The 20,332-nt window shown below is 44.6% G+C and overlaps 1 protein-coding gene across 15 annotated transcripts in view; it reads left to right on the top strand.

Moving 5' to 3' along the window:
* Nucleotides 1-20,332, top strand: part of TBC1D5 (TBC1 domain family member 5) — a 592,732-nt gene that overhangs the window by 531,237 nt on the left and 41,163 nt on the right. For all 15 annotated transcript variants that reach the window (XM_070772644.1, XM_070772249.1, XM_070772468.1 and 12 more), the window contains one exon: nt 8,233-8,396. In XM_070772644.1, the coding sequence (XP_070628745.1) occupies nt 8,233-8,396 (164 nt within the window). The remainder of the gene's footprint in view (nt 1-8,232; nt 8,397-20,332) is intronic.

Genomic DNA, 20,332 nt, shown 5'->3' with positions numbered 1-20,332 from the left:
AGAACAGAACTTCCAAATCCTCTCTGGATTGGATAACTGGATACATATTCCCACACAGTAAATGACTGATAAGCTGATTTATTAAAGCAGGTAATCAAAAGATTTCGCCTAGGTATGTCATTATCTTATTTTGTTACGATGGTTATTCTATGTAACAGTCTACATGTGAAAAAATTTGGAAATTTAGACTGCTAAGTGGATTATACCTGGGCTGTCCAGTGTGGTATCTGTTCACTACATGGGACCTGGGAGCACTGCAACGGGTGTGCACTGGGTTTTCAAGACTCAGTTTGAAAAAACGAGTGTGAAATATCTCAGTTGTTTTATTTTGATGACATGTTGGAATGATCATAGTTTGGATGTTTGGTGAAGTAAAAAAATTATTTAAATTAGTTTTACTTGTCTTTAGTGTTTAACTGTGGATACTAGAAAATTCAAACGACACATGTGGCTTGGGCTGTTTCTGCCGAGCAGCGGCAGTGCAGTCATTGCCCTGATGGTCTTCCACGTGGAACATCAGCAGAGGTTGACTGTCACCCTGCCATGTACCACCCAACAGGAGAAGCTGTGACGGGCGCAGCCCCTGCCCTTCCTGAAATCTGGTCTGTAATGTAAGCAGGAGCACTCTAATTGAATACAAGAGACCTGACTATCCATTTGTGTTTCCAGGAAAAAGCATTTCAAAATGTGTATATATCCTAACAAGAGTAGACAGGCCTCAGCCACTCCCCAAATCAAGTGGCTCCTTAGAGTCACCCTCTCTGATACAGAAATGCAATAACGTGTTGGTTTAGTCTCTAAGTTTGGACAAACTGTATGATACTGCTAGCTGTATATGTAAGCACTATTTCCTGGGCATAGAATCGATTAAACTCTGCAAGCCTCAGTTTTCTCATAATGTCACTAGGATCAAATGATATAGAGTGTAAAGGTCCATACATGTGCATGGACTAACGTTTTGTAAACATCACTCTGCTAAGGTGTATTTTAATTTTCTGATTTCTTCTTTGGGTAGCCAGACTAGGGAAGTATGCATATAGTAAAGGTTTAGGAATGGTACATGGCTATAGGACAGATAAAATCTAAAATCCGAGTTTTCTTGATTTTATTATAATTTCAACATGGAAACAGTTGATTTCTATAATAGGGATCACTTAAGACTTTTTTCCCCTTGATAATGTGTGTGTGTGTGTGTGTGCGCACGCAGGCATCATGTCTTGACTTTTTGCCACCCCATGGACTGTAGCTGCCAGGCTTCTCTGTCCATGGAATTTTCCAGGCAAGAATACTGTAATGGGTTACCATTTCCTCCTCCAGGGGATCTTCCCAACCAGGGGTTTGAACGTGCTTCCCTACCATCTATCCTGCATTGGCAGACTGGTTCTTTAACACTGTGCCACCTGGGAAACCCAATAATGTTTGTAATTTCTTTTAAATGGAAAATTTTCCAAGCAGATTTGATGGAACTTTACTTTATATTATAAATGCCTGACAGATAGAGATACCCCTACCTTATTTTCAGACTAATCAAAAAAACTAAAATTTTATAAGATTTGATATATATAATTGCTTACAACTATTTTTTTTTTTTTTTGGAAGATAAATTGGGAGGAGGGAGTTGTTGTAGTCCACAAAATTCTAAGTTTTTGCAGGAGTATAATAAATGTAAATGAATCTACCTGGTATTTTAACGTAACTTGGAATCTGAACTATCATGCTAAATGATGAGATGCTAGAGATCATTGTTACTATTCAGTCGCTCAGTCGTGTCCGACTTTGCAACCCCATGGACTGCAGCACCCAGGCTTCCCTGTCCTTCACCATCTCCCAGAGTCCACCCAAACTCATGTCCAGTGATGCCATCAAACCATTTCATCCTCTGTCGTCCCCTTCTCCTCCTGCCTTCAATCTTTCCCAGCATCAGGGTCTTTTCTAATGAGTCAGCTCTTCAAATCAGGTGGCCAGAGTATTGCAGCTTCAGCTTCAGCATCAGTCCTTCCAGTGACTATTCAGGACTGATTTCCTTTAGGATGGACTGGTTGGAGCTCCTTGCAGTCCAAGGGATTCTCAAGAGTCTTCTCCAACACCACTGTTCAAAAGCATCAGTTCTTTGGTGTTCAGCCTTCTTTATGGTCCAACTCTCACATCTGTACATGACTATTGGAAAAGCCATAGCTTTGACTAGATGGATCTTTGTTGGCAAAGTAATGTCTCTGCTTTTTAATATGTTATGTAGGTGAGTCATAACTTTTCTTCGAAGGAGCAAGAATCTTTTAATTTTGTGGCTGCAGTCACCATCTGCAGTGATGTTGGAGTCCAAGAAAATAAAGTCAGCCACTGTTTCCATTGTTTCCCCATCTATTTGCCATGAAGTGATGGGACCAGGTGCTATGATCTTTGTTTTCTGAATGTTGAGCTTTAAGCCAACTTTCTCACTCTCCTCTTTAACTTTCATCAAGAGGCTCTTTAGTTCTTCACTTTCTGCCATAAGGGTGGTGTCATCTGCATATCTGAGGTTATTGATATTTCTCCCGGCAATCTTGATTCCAGCTTGTGCCTCCTCCAGCCCAGCGTTTCTCATGATGCACTCTGCATATAAGTTAAATAAGCAGGGTGACAATATACAGCCTTGACGTACTCCTTTTCCTATCTGGAACCAGTCTGTTGTTCCATGTCCGGTTCTAAGTGTTGTTTCTTGACCTGACTACAGGTTTCACAGGAGGCAGGTAAGATGGTCTGGTATTCCCATCTCTCAGAATTTTCCACAGTTTGTTGTGATACACACACTCAAAAGCTTTAGCCTAGTCAATGAAGCAGAAACAGATGTTTTCCTGAAATTCTCCTGCTTTTTCTATGAGCCAACGGATGTTGGCAATTTGGTCTCTGGTTCCTCGACATCTAAAGATGGTTCCTCTGCCATCTAGAGATCATAAATAGAGTATGCTGCTGCTGCTGCTGCTGCAAAGTCACTTCAGTTGTGTCCGACTCTGTGCGACCCCATAGACAGCAGCCCACCAGGCTCTGACGTCCCTGGGATTCTCCAGGCAAGAACACTGGAGTGGGTTGCCATTTCCTTCTCCATTGCGTGGAAGTGAAAAGTGAAAGTGAAGTCGCTTAGTCGCGACCGACTCGTGGTGACCCCATGGACTGTAGCTCACCAGGCTCCTCCATCCATGGGATTTTCTAGGCAAGAGTACTGGAGTGGCTTGCCATTGCCTTCTCCAAAATAGAGTATACTTTTTTTAAAAGAAGAAGGAGTAATAATGAGAATTTCCCACTTATTTAACAACTCTGAAGATGAGAGGTCTGACTTCAGTCTCGCTAAGATAAAGCCGAGGCATCAGGGGGCCTTTGGGGGAGAATCGTTTGTGCTGTCGGCAGTATTCAGTTCCTAGTGACTGTAGAGCCGGGGTCCCCATTTCCCCACTGGCTGTCAGTGGACGCCATTCCCAGCCCTCAAGGATCCACACTGCCTCGTTTCCCTTTCTCCATCTTCACAGCCAGCACCAGCAGGTCAGCTTTCTCTGTCCTCAGCCGCCTCATTTTCCGTAGTCACATCTCTGCTTTTGTTTCACTGTAAGGACCCCTGTCCACACTAACCCACATGGCCACCCAGGTCACTCTTCCCAGCTCAGACTCTTAAGTCACGCCTACAGCGCTGCTTCTGCCCTGTAAACTAGCACACTTACAGACCCCAGACATTAAGGGCATAGGCTTTATTCCACCTGCCATGGCTTTGGGGGGGAAGGTATGAATTCTTAAATTGGACCCAGGAAGAAGTAGGAAACTTTAATGGAGGAATTAATGTAGAAAAACGTCTAAAAGAGCCGTTACAGTAATAACTTCAAAAAGTCACCGGCACCAGCAGATGTTATAGGTGAATGACCCAAATTTTGAAGGATGGATAAATTTGGTTGTATAAACTTAGGAAAAGGTGGAAAGTTTGTCATTTCATTTTGTGAAAAAGACATGTTCTTGTGAATCAAAATGCTTTGATTTCTTAGATTCCTTTTTGTCTGTGGACTTGTAGAAGTAATTTAAAACTCAAAGCTGAGCAAACATCCCTTCTGTTTTAGCTGTATCTTCCGCCACCCCAAGGCAATAAAAGCTTCTCAAGGAGTGCAGTTCCAAGGAACAAAGAGAAAATACTCATAAAAGGAAGAAGAAAAGCCTAGGTTTATAGCACCTGCTTAAATTGTTTCCCACTTTACCATCTTGGGTAAGAAATGCCTTCCTTGCAGGACCCTGAAAACAGAATCCAAAAAGAAAACGTAGACACACACACATATATACAAAGGGGCTATGTTCCAGAATTTAAGAAGAACTCCATTAAGACCTTTTTTTAAAATAAAACTAACAGAGACAATTCACATAGGACCTTCAGAAGATGGCCTAGATTAATATGTTGAGAGTGTGTTTTTTTTTTAAGATATTCACCCACACTAGTTACCAAGAAACCTTAACTAACATAATGAAGCCCTCCTTCCATCAGATTAACCAAACAAATAAAAATTTAATGCATCATGTTACTTTTACGCTTGCTGCTGCTACTGCTGCTAAGTTGCTTCAGTCGTGTCCGACTCTGTGCAAACCCATAGACAGCAGCCCACCAGGCTCCCCCGTCCCTGGGATTCTCCAGGCAAGAACACTGGAGTGGGTTGCCATTTCCTTCTCCAATGCATGAAAGTGAAAAGTGAAAGTGAAGTCGCCAGTCGTGTCCGACTCTTTGCGACCCCATGGACTGCAGCCCACCAGGCTCCTCCGTCCACAGGAGTCTTCAGGCAAGAGTACTGGAGTAGGGTACCATCGCCTTCTCCTACTTTTACACTTAGGTATAGACATATACACATATATTTATGTTAAAATCCTGCGTGTGTGTGTATTGGTCGCTCAGTCGTGGACTCTTTGTGAGTCCAAGGACTGTAGCTCACCAGGCTCCTCTGGAGTGGGTTGCCATGCCCTTCTCCAGGGGATCTTCAGGACCCAGGGATTGAACGCAGGTCTGCATTGTGGGCAGATTCTTTATCTCTGTCATTTGAGCTTTCCAGGAAGCCCATGTTAAAACCCTAGGAGAAAGCAATTTGGAACTGTTTATCTAAATTGGAATGTACATGCCATTAGACATAGCAGTTTTACATATATAAATTTATCTTATAGAAATAATTAACTCTATCTAAAGATGCACCTCTCTAGAGTGTTGTCATTTTGTTTGCAAAGGTGGAAAATTAGAAAATCGCTAAGTATTTAGGAACACTACGAATTTTTTCTCTTCACATTCCTTAAAAAGGGTAAGGCTGATGTTTATACAAATCAAAGGTAAATTTTTATGACCAAGTAAGTCCAAAAAGTAAGTTACAGAGGGGTGGTCTTTTGGAATAATGGAAGAAGGACCTCTGAAAAATCTGTTTCTCCACAAATAAAACAGCAGTAACAGCAGAAACGCCAAAGTCAACTTGTTCAGAACTCTAACAGTTAAAGGACTGGGTCAACGTGAGGAGCATCTATTCAAGAAAAAAATGGCTCAACCTCAGTAATAATAGCATGCTTTGTACCATTTAACTTTCCCTGTTGCCACCCAGATCTGCCGTAGCCTTTGTTGACCAGCAGCCTTGCGACCACTGGGGAAAAAGAAGGAATCTAGAATACCCCAAAAGTCCCATCCGCAGTAAATGGTCACTAGTTCCAGCAGCTCCCGCAAAAAAATCTTGTTCTTAGGGCTTGTCTTTATTTGACCTTGATCAGAATTCACTTAGAGAGAAACCCTATCCACAGAACATCCATCAGAAATAGTCAGTGGTCCTTACTGAACATCACAGCTGCCCAAGGCAGAAACGGTGCAAACCCGAGAGTGACCAGAAGCTTAACAGGCAAACCAGAGACTAGCAAGAGACCCAGAAGGGAAATCTAAAGAATGGGGTGTCCACTGAGGGTGTGGAAAGCGCCAGGATGTTCCTAGGAACTTAGAAGGCCACACACATGCAGGACTGTGCACAAGCCCAGGGATGACCTAAGAAACTCAGTCTGTCAGATGAACTTGAGTCTCTGCATAGACAAGAAAGAAGACTGGGTGTGGACCGCAAACTGCCTGAACACAGGCCCAGAGCTCCCGGCAGGGCTCAGATGCTGGTTCAAGGAGTTTAAGGAAAGGGAATTCCTGCCCCTTACCTGACCACTTAGCTAACCGAGCAAAGACTTCAGGAGCACACAAAGCAAGGAATATAGACTTTACAGAATTAGTTTAGGGAAGTCACTTAAAAAAAAAAAAAAACTGACAAGAAAACAAATCTGGACATTGGGATGGGAGGCACTCAGCTCTCGTCACCGTCTAACGTTAGAGCACTTGCAGTTACACCTGATCCCTCCCTTCCTCTCATACCCTTGATGGATCTGTCAGTAAATCTAGTCAGCTTTGTGTAGAATCTGACCACTTCTCACCACCAAGCTACGATCAGTTGGCTGACTTGGATTTTTGCAGTGGCAAAATTGTCCCCCCCGCCCCCGCCTTCTTTTTTGTTTTTTTTGGCTCTTTCCCATTCCTAAACTGTTCCCAACACACCTGTCAGAGGTATCTTTTGAAAATTAAGTCAAGTCATGTCATGCCCCTGCCTAAGTCCTCTAGCTGCTTCCACTGGCTTCCCTTCTCAGAGTAAAAGTCATCAAAACTCTACAGATCCCCCACTGCCAGATGCCCTGCTGGCTCCCAGACCTCAGCCCACTCCCCAGGCTTAGCTTTAGCCACACTGGCTACTCTGCTGATCCTCCAAACCACTGGGGCCTGCTTGGGGCCTTGGTACCTGCTGGCCCTCGTATTATCTGCAAAGCTGGTATTTTCCCTTCTCTGAGTTTTTGCCCAAAAGTCCTGCACCTCAGATCTCGGTGATGCCTTTCCTGACCATCCTGCTGCAAACTCCACACCTTCGTCAGACACTCTCAGTCCCCTTTTCTGCTTTATCTGTGCCCACCATGTTTTCTGCCATGTGATGCCATGTAAAATCATACATATGTTTTGAATGTATATGTCTGTCTCCCCTCAGTAGAAACTGAGCACCTTGGGGAGTGGGATTTCTGCCGGTTTAGTTCCTACTGTGTTTTTGTGCCCCTGAGTGCCTGGTGCTCATCATTAGGCCCTTGGTTACTGTGGGTGAATGAACGAATGAAGGAGTGAGTGCACGCCCGGCGCTGTGCCAGGCCCGTAAGTCCCCGTCACAGCCTTCCGGAAGTGTCCCCGTGGGGCCCACAAGCCCTGCGTGGCTCTGGTTGCACTTGTCCTCCTAGCCCAGCAGGACTTTCTGGGCCCGTGCTCCTGTCTGGGAGCCTCTCCACCCCGGAGCCTGTGGGGAAGGCCCTTCGGGAGTCACAGATGCCGCACCGCAACGCGGGGACCAGTCTGGACATGGACGGCTGTGTGAGCCCACATCCTGTCCCTCTCCAGGTGCTGCTCCCTTGGCTTGGGGGTAGCAGTGTCCCTGTTTTGCAATCAATGAAAATGAAAGAGGCTTTTAGAAAAACCAGTGGAGGATTTTTTTTTTTCAATTTATTAATAATATAATCACCACATCATTGTTTCTTATTATTAAGAAGGGCTTAATAATAGAAGGGCTTCCCTGATAGCTGAGTTGGTAAAGAATCCCCCTGCAAAGCAGGAAACTCAAGATCCACTGGAGAAAGGATAGGCTACCCACTCCAGTATTCTTGGACTTCCCTAGTGGCTCAGCTGGTAAAGAATCCACCTGCAGTGCGGGAGACCTGGGTTCAATCCCTGGGTTGGGAAGATACCCTGGAGAAGGGAAAGGCTACCCACTCCAGTATTCTGACCTGGAGAATTCCATGGCCTGTATAGTCCATGGGGTTGAAAAGAGTCGGACACAACTGAGTGACTTTCACTTTCACTTTCTATTATTAAGGGTGATAACATTAGTAAGGAAGAATCCAGTCATTTAATCCATGATTTCTGAAATTGGATTTTTTTTTTCATTTTTTTAATATATGTACACACTCAGACCATTGTAGTATAAATAATTTATAGAAAACTCTAGCAATCCTTCATTGTTTTAAAAAATGGACAGCTATTCTGATACATAAAAATGCATGCATCTTAATACTCCATGGAGTCATTATGTTGATGGTGTGCATAAAGAAGCATCATAATATTGATCATTTATTACAAGCAGTAAATTCAGTAGCAGTGAAAGCGTCTGGTGTTTCATTATTGCTACTGAATTTTTCTTCTAGGACAAAGTTCTAAAAACATCAGTTCCTCTCCGAGTATTGAGAGTTTGCCTGGAGGGAGAGAGTTCACTGGCTCCCCACCTTCATCTGCTGCTAAGAAGGATTCCTTTTTTAGCAACATCTCCCGATCGCGCTCACACAGCAAAACTATGGGCAGGAGAGAATCTGTGAGTATTTTAAGGACAGTTTTCTTTTTATTCTTCATTTTCCTCTAAAATGCCTCATTTGTGAAAGCCTCTTTTAATGCCTAGTTATATAAAGTTCTTAAAATCATTATGGACTAAAATGAAATATTTCATCAAAAATATTTTGATTATTATAATTTAGTAATATTTTAAGGCTGTCGTCTGTATTATACTGGGTTGGGGACAAGGTGATATAGTAGCAATTTAAAGTAAGATGAATCCTAAATTTTCATTCTTTTCTCCTTTTTTGCCAAAGCCTGTGTTGTCTTCTAAAATGTAACGATTATCATTATAACAAACCGTAGAATAAGATACTTTAAACAGACCAAGCTGTTTATGTTGTGTTGATAGCCACCAATGCCATTTGTATGCATTACTCAAAATCATATAGCTAGTACATATCAACTACCTAAAAAAAATCTGGTTTCTAAAAAAATTTAAGTCACTTTCACAAGAACTAAAATATTTATCACATTTTATAGCTAATTCAACATGATATTCTAATATGAAGAATTCCACTGCCCACTGGAAGAGGATGTAAATGTGAGGCCTTACAGAAAGGGGTCTGGATGTGGCTGAAAGGGTGCTGAGACGGCACAGTAAGGCTGCTGAGATGGGGGGCTGTAAACGTCTGAGGGGTGATTACTCATGGCTCATGGACACGGTAACAGCGTGGTGTCTCTCCATGTGACTGTGGGACGCGCAGCTTCCTGGGGCCTCGGCCGCCTCGTCTGCAGTTTGAACAGCATCCTTTGCGCTCTGAAGGGGAGACGTCAGCACAACTCACGGGGCGGGGGGGGGCGGGCTCCTCTGATGTGCACAAGAGCAGCACAGAACTTTCATTTGACGGTGGCAGCTTTAATGCAAGCAGTTAGCTCTGCTCCCTCCTAAACTCCACTCCAAGACAGTTAAAGTCATTAGAGATAAACCCTCCAGGAATAAGAAACAGTAGAGAAAGCAACAGCAACAAGATTTTGTTACTTGGAAAGCAGATGTTAAGTGGAAGCTAATGCAGCAGCCTAAGAAAGCTGAATGGTAAGGCAACAGTAGGGAAAAACCAAGAAGCATCTTGAGTGAGATGGTAAAACCCTCTAGAAGCTCAGGAACAGTGGGAACTTAGGAGCAGGGTGAAGGCGGAGCTGAAGACATGTTATGGTTCAGTCACTCAGTTGTGTCTGACCCCATGAACCGCAGCACGCCAGGCCTCCCTGTCCATCACCAACTCCCAGAGTTCACTCAGACTCATGTCCATCGAGTCAGTGATGCCATGCAGCCATCTCATCCTCTGTTGTCCCCTTATTCTCCTGTCTTCAATCTTTCCCAGCATCAGGGTCTTTTCCGCTGAGTTGGCTCTTTTCATCAGATGGCCAGAGTATTGGAGCTTCAGCTTTAGCATCAGCCTTTCCAGTGAATATTCAGGGTTGATCTCCTTTAGGATTGACTGGTTGGTTCTCCTTACTCTCCAAGGGACTCTCAGGAGTCTTCTACAACTCCACAGTTCAAAAGAATCAGTTCTTCTGCATTCAGCTGCCCTTATGGTCCTGCTCTCATACCCATACACGAATACTGGAAAAACCATAGCTTTGGCTATGGGGACCTTTGTCGGCAAAGTAATGTCTCTGGTTTTTAATATGCTGTCTAGGTTGGTCACAACTTTTCTTCCAAGGAGCAAGTGTCTTTTAATTTCATGGCTGCAGTCACCATCTGCAGTGATTTTGGAGCCCAAAAAGTAAAGTCTGTCACTGTTTCACCATCTATTTTCCATGATGTGATGGGACCGGATGCCATGATCTTCATTTTTAGAATGTTGAGTTTTAAGCCAGCTCTTTCACTCTCCTGATTCACCTTCATCAAGAGGCTTTTTAGTTCCTCTTCACTTTCTGTCATAAGGGTGGTATCATCTGCATATCTGAGGTTATTGATATTTCTCCTGGCAATCTCGATTCCAGCTTGTGCTTCATCCAGCCCGGCATTTCTCATGATGTACTCTGCATATAAGTTAAATGAGCAGGGTGACAATATCAGCCTTGATGTACTCCTTTCCTGCTTCTGAACCAGCCTGTTTTTCCATGTCTGGTTCTAACTCGTGCTTTTTGACCTGCATACAGGTTTCTCAGGAGACAGGTAAGTTGGTCTGGTATTCCCGTCTCTTTAAGAATTTTCCACAGTTTGTTTTGATCCATACAGTCAAAGACTTTAATTAGCATAGTCAGTGAAGGCAGAAGTAGATGTTTTTCTGGAATTCCCTTGCTTTTTCTGTGTTCCAGCAGATGTTAGCAATTTGATCTCTAGTTCCTTTGCCTTTCTAAATCTAGCCTGTACATCTGGAAACTCTTGGTTCATGTACTGTGAAGCCTAGCTTGAAGAATTTTGAGCATTACCTTATAAATGAAAGAAAACCTCATACCTGCCAGAGATGCTTGGAGGGCACAAACAGAACCTTCTGCATGCGCAGACCCGGGAAAGGAGCTGTGGGAGCCTCAGGAGCCTGAGGCAGGCCCGCCTGCAAGTGAGGGGGGCGGTCCCTGCGGAGGCGTGACCAGCGGCAGCCTTGCCACAGGCACAGGGGCTCTGCAGCCGCCATCCTGGGAGGCGCAGCTCATGGTGTGAGTCATCCTGGAGGAGGTCACCATAGCCTGCTATAGAGCCGCCGGAACTCTGGGGACAAAGAGATATCCCACAGACACACAGAATCGGGGAAAAAGAAAGATTTCCAACAAAGGATGGGGAATCAAAATTGCTACAGATTTTGTCGTGCAACACCAGAAGTAAGGCAGTGGAGGAATTCCTTCAAAGTTCTGAGACGAGGTTGCTTCCAACCTAGAATCAGTCCCCCAACAAGCTGATTAAGTGTGAGGGTAGAATACAGCGACTTTCAGACAAGCAAAATCAAACAAGTGTATTCCTGTGCACCATTCTCAGAATCCCCTGGAAGACATGCCCCACAAAAAGAGGACAGACACCGAGGACAGAGAACACTCGAGAACCAGGGGCAGAGCGTCTGACAGGCACCAAGGAGAGAGACACTCGAGAGCAGGGGGCAGAGCGTCTGACAGACACCGAGGACAGAGAACACTCGAGAGCAGGGCAGAGCGTCTGACAGACACCAAGGACAGGGGACACTCGAGAACCAGGGGTAGAGCGTCTGACAGTCACCGAGGACAGAGGACACTCGAGAACCAGGGGTAGAGCGTCTGACAGTCACCGAGGACAGAGGACACTCGAGAGCAGGGCAGAGCGTCTAACAGACACCAAGGACAGGGGACACTCGAGAACCAGGGACAGAGCATCTGACAGTCACCAAGGACAGAGAACACTCAAGAACCAGGGGTAGAGCGTCTGACAGTCACTAAGGACAGAGAACACTCGAGAGCAGGGCAGAGCGTCTGACAGACACCAAGGACAGGGGACACTCGAGAACCAGGGGCAGTGCATCTGACAGTCACCGAGGACAGAGAACACTCGAGAACCAGGGGTAGAGTGTCTGACAGGCACCAAGGACAGAGAACACTCGAGAGCGGGGGCAGAACGTCTGACAGAACTCTTCAGAAGGGCGATGTAGGGAATCCTCAGAGCACGTGGAGCACGCTGGGCAGCAGATCCGAAGAGCACTGCCAGCCCGGATTGGAGCAAGTCAGAAGGTTCCAGAAAGTTTTCTCTAAATAAGATGAAGTTGGAGGAATGACTAGTATGCTTGAACAAATTTAGAAATTTGCACAGCTAAAGGTGAGTTTTAAGTTTGAATTTGGGATTCTCCGGGCAAGAACATGGAGTGGGTTGCCATTTCCTTCCCAATGCATGAAAGTGAAAAGTGAAAGTGAAGTCGCTCAGTCGTGTCCGACTCTTCTCGACCTCATGGACTGCAGCCCACCAGGCTCTGCCATCCGTGGGATTTTCCAGGCAAGAGTACTGGAGTGGGGTGCCATCGCCATCTCTGTTATAAAAATGAAACCATTGAAATCCAGGACAATGGTAACTCCAAAGAAAAACCAAGAGTGTACAGGAAAAGACAGAAAGGTATTGATGAACCCTGTCACTCAGCCAGGCCAGGAGCTTATATGCACCCTGTCATGTAGGTGTTGATGGTTATCATGATCAAGCCCCAGGAGAAGGTGGGTGTGACCTTTGCCTGGGGAGGAGGGGGTGGTGGTGGTCAGAGCTGCGTCTCCATCTTCCATCTTGGAAATCAGTGAGCAGTCAGTCCTGTCTAGAAAAATCAGGACGTGGCAACATAAGCTAGAGCTATAAAAGTGAGGGATAAAAACAGTGAAAAGAATTGAAAGTGGTTGCTTGCGGAGAGCAGGAAGTGGAGGGTGGGGCTGTGTGAACTATTTTTCATAACAAGCCTTGTAGAGCCATTTGAGTCTTCAAAGTGTTACATATGTAGCTTAGATTAAAAATGATAAAAATTACAACAAAAATAGAATGTTTTGGCATAATAGATTAGAAGAGGAGCTGTCTGCCTGCACAAAGAGCATGTCTCTAAAGAGCGGGGGTGAGGACTCAGAAGTGAGGAGGCATATGGAGACGTGTTGGATCTGCGTTCCGTCCTGTTCTGGTTGCATGTGGGTTAGGCTGCAACACCAATTAATGACTTTTCCTTTATGATGCGGCTGTAACTTAAAACTGAGAAGTTGAGCAAAAATAGAGACTGAGTAAGTCTAGCTGTCTGCAGAGATCTGCTGTGAACCCAGAAACAGAATGCCGCCTTTATTATTCAAAATTTAATGTCTTTCTTAACTTGATGGGGGTGGACAAATTTTCAAGAGAAAGCCCATCGTTTTCCAAGTAAAAGGTTGTAATTTTAGGAAATAATGACTGTAGTCCGAGCTCTCCAATCCAGCTGTGCCCACTGTAGGCACCGGCCAGGACTGCATGGTGTGATCTGTCTGCCCCTTGGCCCACTCTGTCCTGGGACCTGGGGACGGCAGCGGCAGGCCTGTGGCTGCGAGCCCTTCCTCATCTTGCCTCCTGGCACAGTGACCTGAGTCACTTCTGGCCCAAGCACGGCTGGACACGTTCAGGTCCAGAGCTGAGACTCGCTCTCCCGGGGGAGCCAAGTGCTGCCGCCAGAGTGGTCCCAGTGACACTGGAGCTGTGATGAGACACCTCCCATCCTTTGCTTTCATTTCCAGCCCCATGTGGTGTGATGCAGGGATGTTCCATGTCCTCAGAAAAGTTCAGAATAATTTTTCAGTAACATCATCATCCACCACCAGTTTCTCTCACAGCAAGTGGCCATAAATTGAAGCAAAGACATCTGTTGCTTTGGGTCCCTGGAGCCATAAACTGCATGATGCCTTTCAGATTTCAAGACTCAGTTGATCTCTTAAAGCATCCCAGGGTTGATAAATTACTGATGTCAGCTAACAAAAGGCTGAAGTAGCAGTTGAAAACGGACATTATAACAAAGGTAACCTAGTGGTAGCTGTCAACCTAGAGTGGTGAAATCCACTTACGATGTCTGTGATCTAGTCATTGGGAATCGATTTTTCTTCATCATCAATATAAGTACGAGGTATTTTGAACAAGAATCATGTATTAGGTCATAGAACTTATTTCCTCTCATTACTGCCTTTTTATGTATTATAGAAAGACTTTTTGTAATCCATAGGCTATCTTCTTTAAATGTACTCCTGTTAATACCTCTGGTCTGGTTGCATAATAAAAGAACACAAAACTCAGCTAAGTCTATAGAGAGGTAACAAATTAAGCTTTTTGCCATTTATTTATAAAAGACATTATTATAGTACTTTTCTGAAATGTGCACAACAAACCAGTAAGAAGTTTAAGAACTGACCTTACTTCTTTACCAGTAGTAGTATATTCTGAAGGTTGGTGTTTATTCAGGGAAATGATTTTCCCTCTGCTTTGCTTCCTGGAAGTCTTTAGGTCACAATTCTATCCACGTGATATAATTTTTCCTCAAGACTAAAAAAGCTCTGATTTTTTAGTCTTGAGGAAATTGGCAGTTTTGATACTAAAGTTTTCATGCTTTATTTTGTGTGGTAATATAAATGACATTCAATCCTTAGTTTTCTAGAAATCTATTTTAGTTGGTCATTCATCCGACTGCTAAATACATTTTTACTTGTTTTAGCACCATTAGTCATGTTCTATGATTGTTGCCAAGTCGTTTTCCAAGAATATCTTTGCTGAGGTTAAAGAATAGAGAATATAAGAAAGACTCTAAAATGGATTTGTGTAGGTGAATAAGTTCTAATATTTAAGCACATTAGCCAATTAAATGATCTTTTCTAAATTCCTGATGAACTGCAGGACATTGTGCTGTGCTTTGTGATAATTACATACCAGTCTCCAAAGATCTAAGCCAATAAATGGTTCAGAGTCCTCTCTAAACCACAGGAAATCAAAATTATCTGAGCCGAAAGTCCTGCATAAAAACGGGAGTGTGAGAGCCGTCCGCGGCCCGCGGGCTGACCGCACCCCGGGGTGTGTGACGAGCTGTCCGCGGCCTGCGGGCTGAGCGCACCCCTGGGGCCACGCTGTGCCGAAAGTCCTGCATAAAAACGGGAGTGTGATGAGCCGTCTGCAGCCTGCGGGCTGACCGCACCCCGGGGCCACGCTGTGCCTTTGTGGCCCGCACGCATCCGTCATCGCCTGCGGCAGTTGGAAGACATGCTTTTGTCATACTTATCGAATTTATTTTTATAATATTCACTGATCTCTTCTTTATCACCGCAAAATAACAAAAAGCGTCAGATGAATGAAAACAGATTTGAAAGCAGGCTCATACTTCTGGAAGTACAGGTACCCTGAACATCACTGATCTACCCCGGTCATGTTCTAGAAAGTGAAATTTAAGGCATACCCAGATGACAGAGACAAGAGAGCAGTCTCACTGAGGATGCTTACAGTGAGAGTGGGGAGGGGAGAACACGTTAGAAACCATAAAGTAAATAAAAATAAGACTCATCAGTGACAGAGGCCCTAGGTGCGTCAGTACCGTGAACAGTGAAGACAGCACGGAAGATGGGCTCAGAAGAGAGACCACCGTGGGCTTTGTTGGTCTGGACCAGCTTCACGTGAGAGATTAGACTTGAACCACAGCCGCACATTCCTTCTTCCCCTACCTGCAGACCCCATGACTTCCGAGGAGAGAAGGGGGTGGGGGCACGGTGGACAGGCAGGCGGCTGTGTGCAGAGCTGCTCTCTCCTCCTCACCCCCTCTGACAGTGTAAGATGGTTGGGTCTGTGCCAAGTTGCTTTTGGTAAAAAGGAGAGGAAGTGCTGTCTCAGATGCAGAAATCTGTTGCTCGTTGTCTCAGATAGCAAGAGTCTCCAGAGAGGGAGGCCTGGTGTTGGAGGGCTCGGTCCTGGTCCCAGAAGCTCCCCGCACTGCCCCTCAGTGGATCGGCTGGTCCCCTGTCTGCCCCGTCACTGTGCTCAGGAAGGCTGCCACCGAACCTGCCAGCTGCCCTGCCATCCCTAAGCCTCACTCAGAGAAGTCTGTTTGCAAGTTCCGCAGCAGGCTCTCCCTCCCACCTCAGTGGCTGCCAGAGTTCAATCCCAGGCCCACTATGGTTTTTGTTTTTTTAAAACTTTGTTTTGTATTGGGGTATAGCTGATTAACAGTTCTGTGATCATTTCAGATGAACAGGGAAGGGGTTCAGCCATACACATACATGTGCCCATTCTTCCCCAAACGCCCCTCCTATCCAGGCTGCCGCGTACCGTTGAGCAGAGTTCCGTGTGCTGTACAGTAGGACCCTGTGGTCATCCATGTGGAATGCAGCAGTGTGCACATGCCCTTCCCACATTCCCTAGCTATCCTGTCCCCCCAACCGTAAGTTCACTCTCTTAAGTCTGTGAGTCCCAGTCTGTTTTCTAAGTCAGTTCATTTGTATCGTTTCCTTTTAGATTCCACATATAAGGGATGTCCTGTGACGCTTCTCCTTCTCGCTCTGACTCACTTCACTCAGTATGACACTCGCTAGGTCCGTCCATGTTGCTGCAAATGGCACTATTTCCTGCTTTCTAATGGCTCAGTAATACTCCATTGTGTATATATGTACTGCAGCTTCTTAACCCATTCCTTAAGCCAGTCAGCACAGGGAAAAGATTAGAGAAGCCCCTGGCAGTGTGGAAAGGTGGTGGAGACCGGTGCCCAGACACTGTTGATGAATGCATTACCCCTGAAGTATTAATTGCCAAAATGGTTTATCGACTCCTTCCCTAAAGCACTGCCGGTTGTCAGATCAGATCAGATCAGATCAGTCGCTCAGTCATGTCCGACTCCTTGCGACCCCATGAATCGCAGCACGCCAGGCCTCCCTGTCCATCACCAACTCCCGAAGCTCACTCAGACTCACGTCCATCGAGTCAGTGATGCCATCCAGCCATCTCATCCTCGTCCCCTTCTCCTCCTGCCCCCAATCCCTCCCAGCATCAGAGTCTTTTCCAATGAGTCAACTCTTCACATGAGGCGGCCAAAGTACTGGAGTTTCAGCTTTAGCATCATTCCTTCCAAAGAAATCCCAGGGCTGATCTCCTTCAGAATGGACTGGCTGGATCTCCTTGCAGTCCAAGGGACTCTCAAGAGTCTTCTCCAACACCACAGTTCAAAAGCATCAGTTCTTCGGCACTCAGCCTTCTTCACAGTCCAACTGTCACATCCATACATGACCACAGGAAAAACCATAGCCTTGACTAGACGAACCTTTATTGGCAAAGTAATGTCTCTGCTTTTGAATATGCTATCTAGGTTGGTCATGACTTTCCTTCCAAGGAGTAAGCGTCTTTTCATTTCATGGCTGCAGTCACCATCTGTAGTGATTTTGGAGCCCAGAAAAGTAAAGTCTGACACTGTTTCCCTGTTTCCCCATCTATTTCCCATGAAGTGGTGGGACCACATGCCATGATCTTCGTTTTCTGAATGTTGAGTTTTAAGCCAACTTTTTCACTCTCCACTTTCACTTTCATCAAGAGGCTTTTTAGTTCCTCTTCACTTTCTGCCATAAGGGTGGTGTCATCTGCATATCTGAGGTTATTGATATTTCTCCCGGCAGTCTTGATTCCAGCTTGTGTTTCTTCCAGTTCAGCATTTCTCATGATGTACTCTGCATATAAGTTAAATAAGCAGGGTGACAATATACAGCCTTGACGAACTCCTTTTCCTATTTGGAACCAGTCTGTTGTTCCATGTCCAGTTCTAACTGTTGCTTCCTGCATACAGATTTCTGCATACAGATTTCTCAAGAGGCAGATCAGGTGGTCTGGTATTCCCATCTCTTTCAGAATTCTCCACAGTTTATTGTGATCCACACAGTCAGAGGCTTTGGCATAGTTAATAAAGCAGAAATAGATGCTTTTCTGGAACTCTCTTGCTTTTTCCATGATCCAGCAGATGTTGGCAATTTGATCTCTGGTTCCTCTGCCTTTTCTAAAACCAGCTTAAATATCAGGAAGTTCACGGTTCACATATTGCTGAAGCCTGGCTTAGAGAATTTTGAGCATTACTTTACTAGCGTGTGAGATGAGTGCAATTGTGTGGTAGTTTGAGCATTCTTTGGCGTTGCTTTTCTTTGGGATTGGAATGAAAACTGACCTTTTCTAGTCCTGTGGCCACTGCTGAGTTTTCCAAATTTGCTGGCATATTGAGTGCAGCACTTTCACGGCATCATCTTTCAGGATTTGGAATAGCTCAACTGGAATTCCATCACCTCCACTAGCTTTGTTCGTAGTGATGCTTTCTAAGGCCCACTTGACTTCACATTCCAGGATGTCTGGCTCTAGGTGAGTGATCACACCATCGTGATTATCTGGGTCATGAAGATCTTTTTTGTACAGTTCTTCTGTGTATTCTTGCCATCTCTTCTTAATATCTTCTGCTTCTGTTAGGTCCATACCATTTCTGTCCTTTATCGAGCCCATCTTTGTATGAAATGTTCCTTTGGTATCTCTGATTTTCTTGAAGAGATCCCTAGTCTTTCCCATTCTATTGTTTTCCTCTATTTCTTTTCATTGATCGCTGAAGAAGGCTTTCTTATCTCTTCTTGCTATTCTTTGGAACTCTGCATTCAGATGTTTATATCTTTCCTTTTCTCCTTTGCTTTTCGCTTCTCTTCTTTTCACAGCTATTTGTAAGGCATCCCCAGACAACCATTTTGCTTTTTTGCATTTCTTTTCCATAGGAATGGTCTTGATCCCTGTCTCCTGTACAATGTCATGAACCTCATTCCATAGTTCATCAGGTACTCTATCTATCAGATCTAGGCCCTTAAATCTATTTCTCACTTCCACTGTATAATCATAAGGGATCTGATTTAGGTCGTACCTGAATGGTCTAGTGGTTTTCCCTACTTTCTTCAATTTCAGTCTGAATTTGGCAATAAGGAGTTCATGGTCTGAGCCACAGTCAGCTCCTGGTCTTGTTTTTGCTGACTGTATAGAGCTTCTCCATCTTTGGCTGCAAAAAATATAATCAGTCTGATTTCGGTGTTGACCATCTGGTGATGTCCATGTATAGAGTCTTCTCTTGTGTTGTTGGAAGAGGGTGTTTGTTATGACCAGTGCATTTTCTTGGCACAACTCTATCAGTGTTCTCCCTGCTTCATTCCATATTCCAGGGCCAAATTTGCCTGTTACTCCAGGTGTTTCTTGACTTCCTACTTTTGCATTCCAGTCCCCTATAATGAAAAGGACATCTTTTTAGGGTGTTAGTTCTAAAAGGTCTTGTAGGTCTTCATAGAACCATTCAACTTCAGCTTCTTCAGTGTTACTGGTTGGGGCATAGACTTGGATTACCGTGATATTGAATGGTTTGCCTTGGAAACGAACAGAGATGATTCTGTCGTTTTTGAGATTACATCCAAGTACTGCATTTTGGACTCTTTTGTTGACCATGATGGCCACTCCATTTCTACTGAGACACTCCTGCCCGCAGTAGTAGATATAATGGTCATCTGAGTTAAATTCACCCATTCCAGTCCATTTCAGTTTGCTGATTCCTAGAATGTCAATGTTCACTCTTGCCATCTCATTTGACCACTTCCAATTTGCCTTGATTCATGGACCTGACATTCCAAGTTCCTATGCAATATTGCTCTTTATAGCATCGGACCTGGCTTCTGTCACCAGTTACATCCACAGCTGGGTATTGGTTTTGCTTTGGCTCCATCCCTTCATTCTTTCTGGAGTTATTTCTCCACTGATCTCCAGTAGCATATTGGGCACCTACTGACCTGGGGAGTTCCTCTTTCAGTATCCTGTCATTTTGCCTTTTCATACTGCTCATGGGGTTCTCAAGGCAAGAATACTGAAGTGGTTTGCCACTGCCTTATCCAGTGGACCACATTCAGTGGTGTTTTAATTGTGGGTTTTTAGGCAGCCTGAGTTGGGCTGGTAATTGGAAGACAGAGATTGAGCAGTGGCCCTCCCAGTAGTCAGAGTTTTCCTAGTTACCAGATTTGCTCTTCAGTCAGTGAGTGTAATATATCTATTTTCCCAAGAAGGTGTATTATGTGGACAGTACTGATCATGGATTTTTTTATGGCTTTCTGGATGGAATTGAAAACTGGCATCTAGAGTGTATCTAATTATCAGGGTTTTTTTTTTTTTCAATTAATATGTCATTGTAATCTCTCATTATTTAATCAGTAAGACCAACCTAGATAGCATATTAAAAAGCAGAGACATTACTTTGCCAACAAAGGTCCATCTAGTCAAGGCTATGGTTTTTCCAGTGGTCATGTATGGATGTGAGAGTTGGACTATGAAGAAAGCTGAGTGGCAAAGAATTGATGCTTTTGAACTGTGGTGTTGGAGAAGACTCTTGAGAGTCCCTTGGACTGCAAGGAGATCCAACCAGTCCATTCTAAAGGAGATCAGTCCTGGGTGTTCTTTGGAAGGAATGATGCTAAAACTGAAACTCCAGTACTTTGGCCACCTCATGTGAA

This window comes from Bos indicus, chromosome 1 (genome assembly GCF_029378745.1).
Source record: "Bos indicus isolate NIAB-ARS_2022 breed Sahiwal x Tharparkar chromosome 1, NIAB-ARS_B.indTharparkar_mat_pri_1.0, whole genome shotgun sequence".
Taxonomy (NCBI): domain Eukaryota; kingdom Metazoa; phylum Chordata; class Mammalia; order Artiodactyla; family Bovidae; genus Bos; species Bos indicus.
This window is presented reverse-complemented; position numbering and strand designations above follow the sequence as displayed.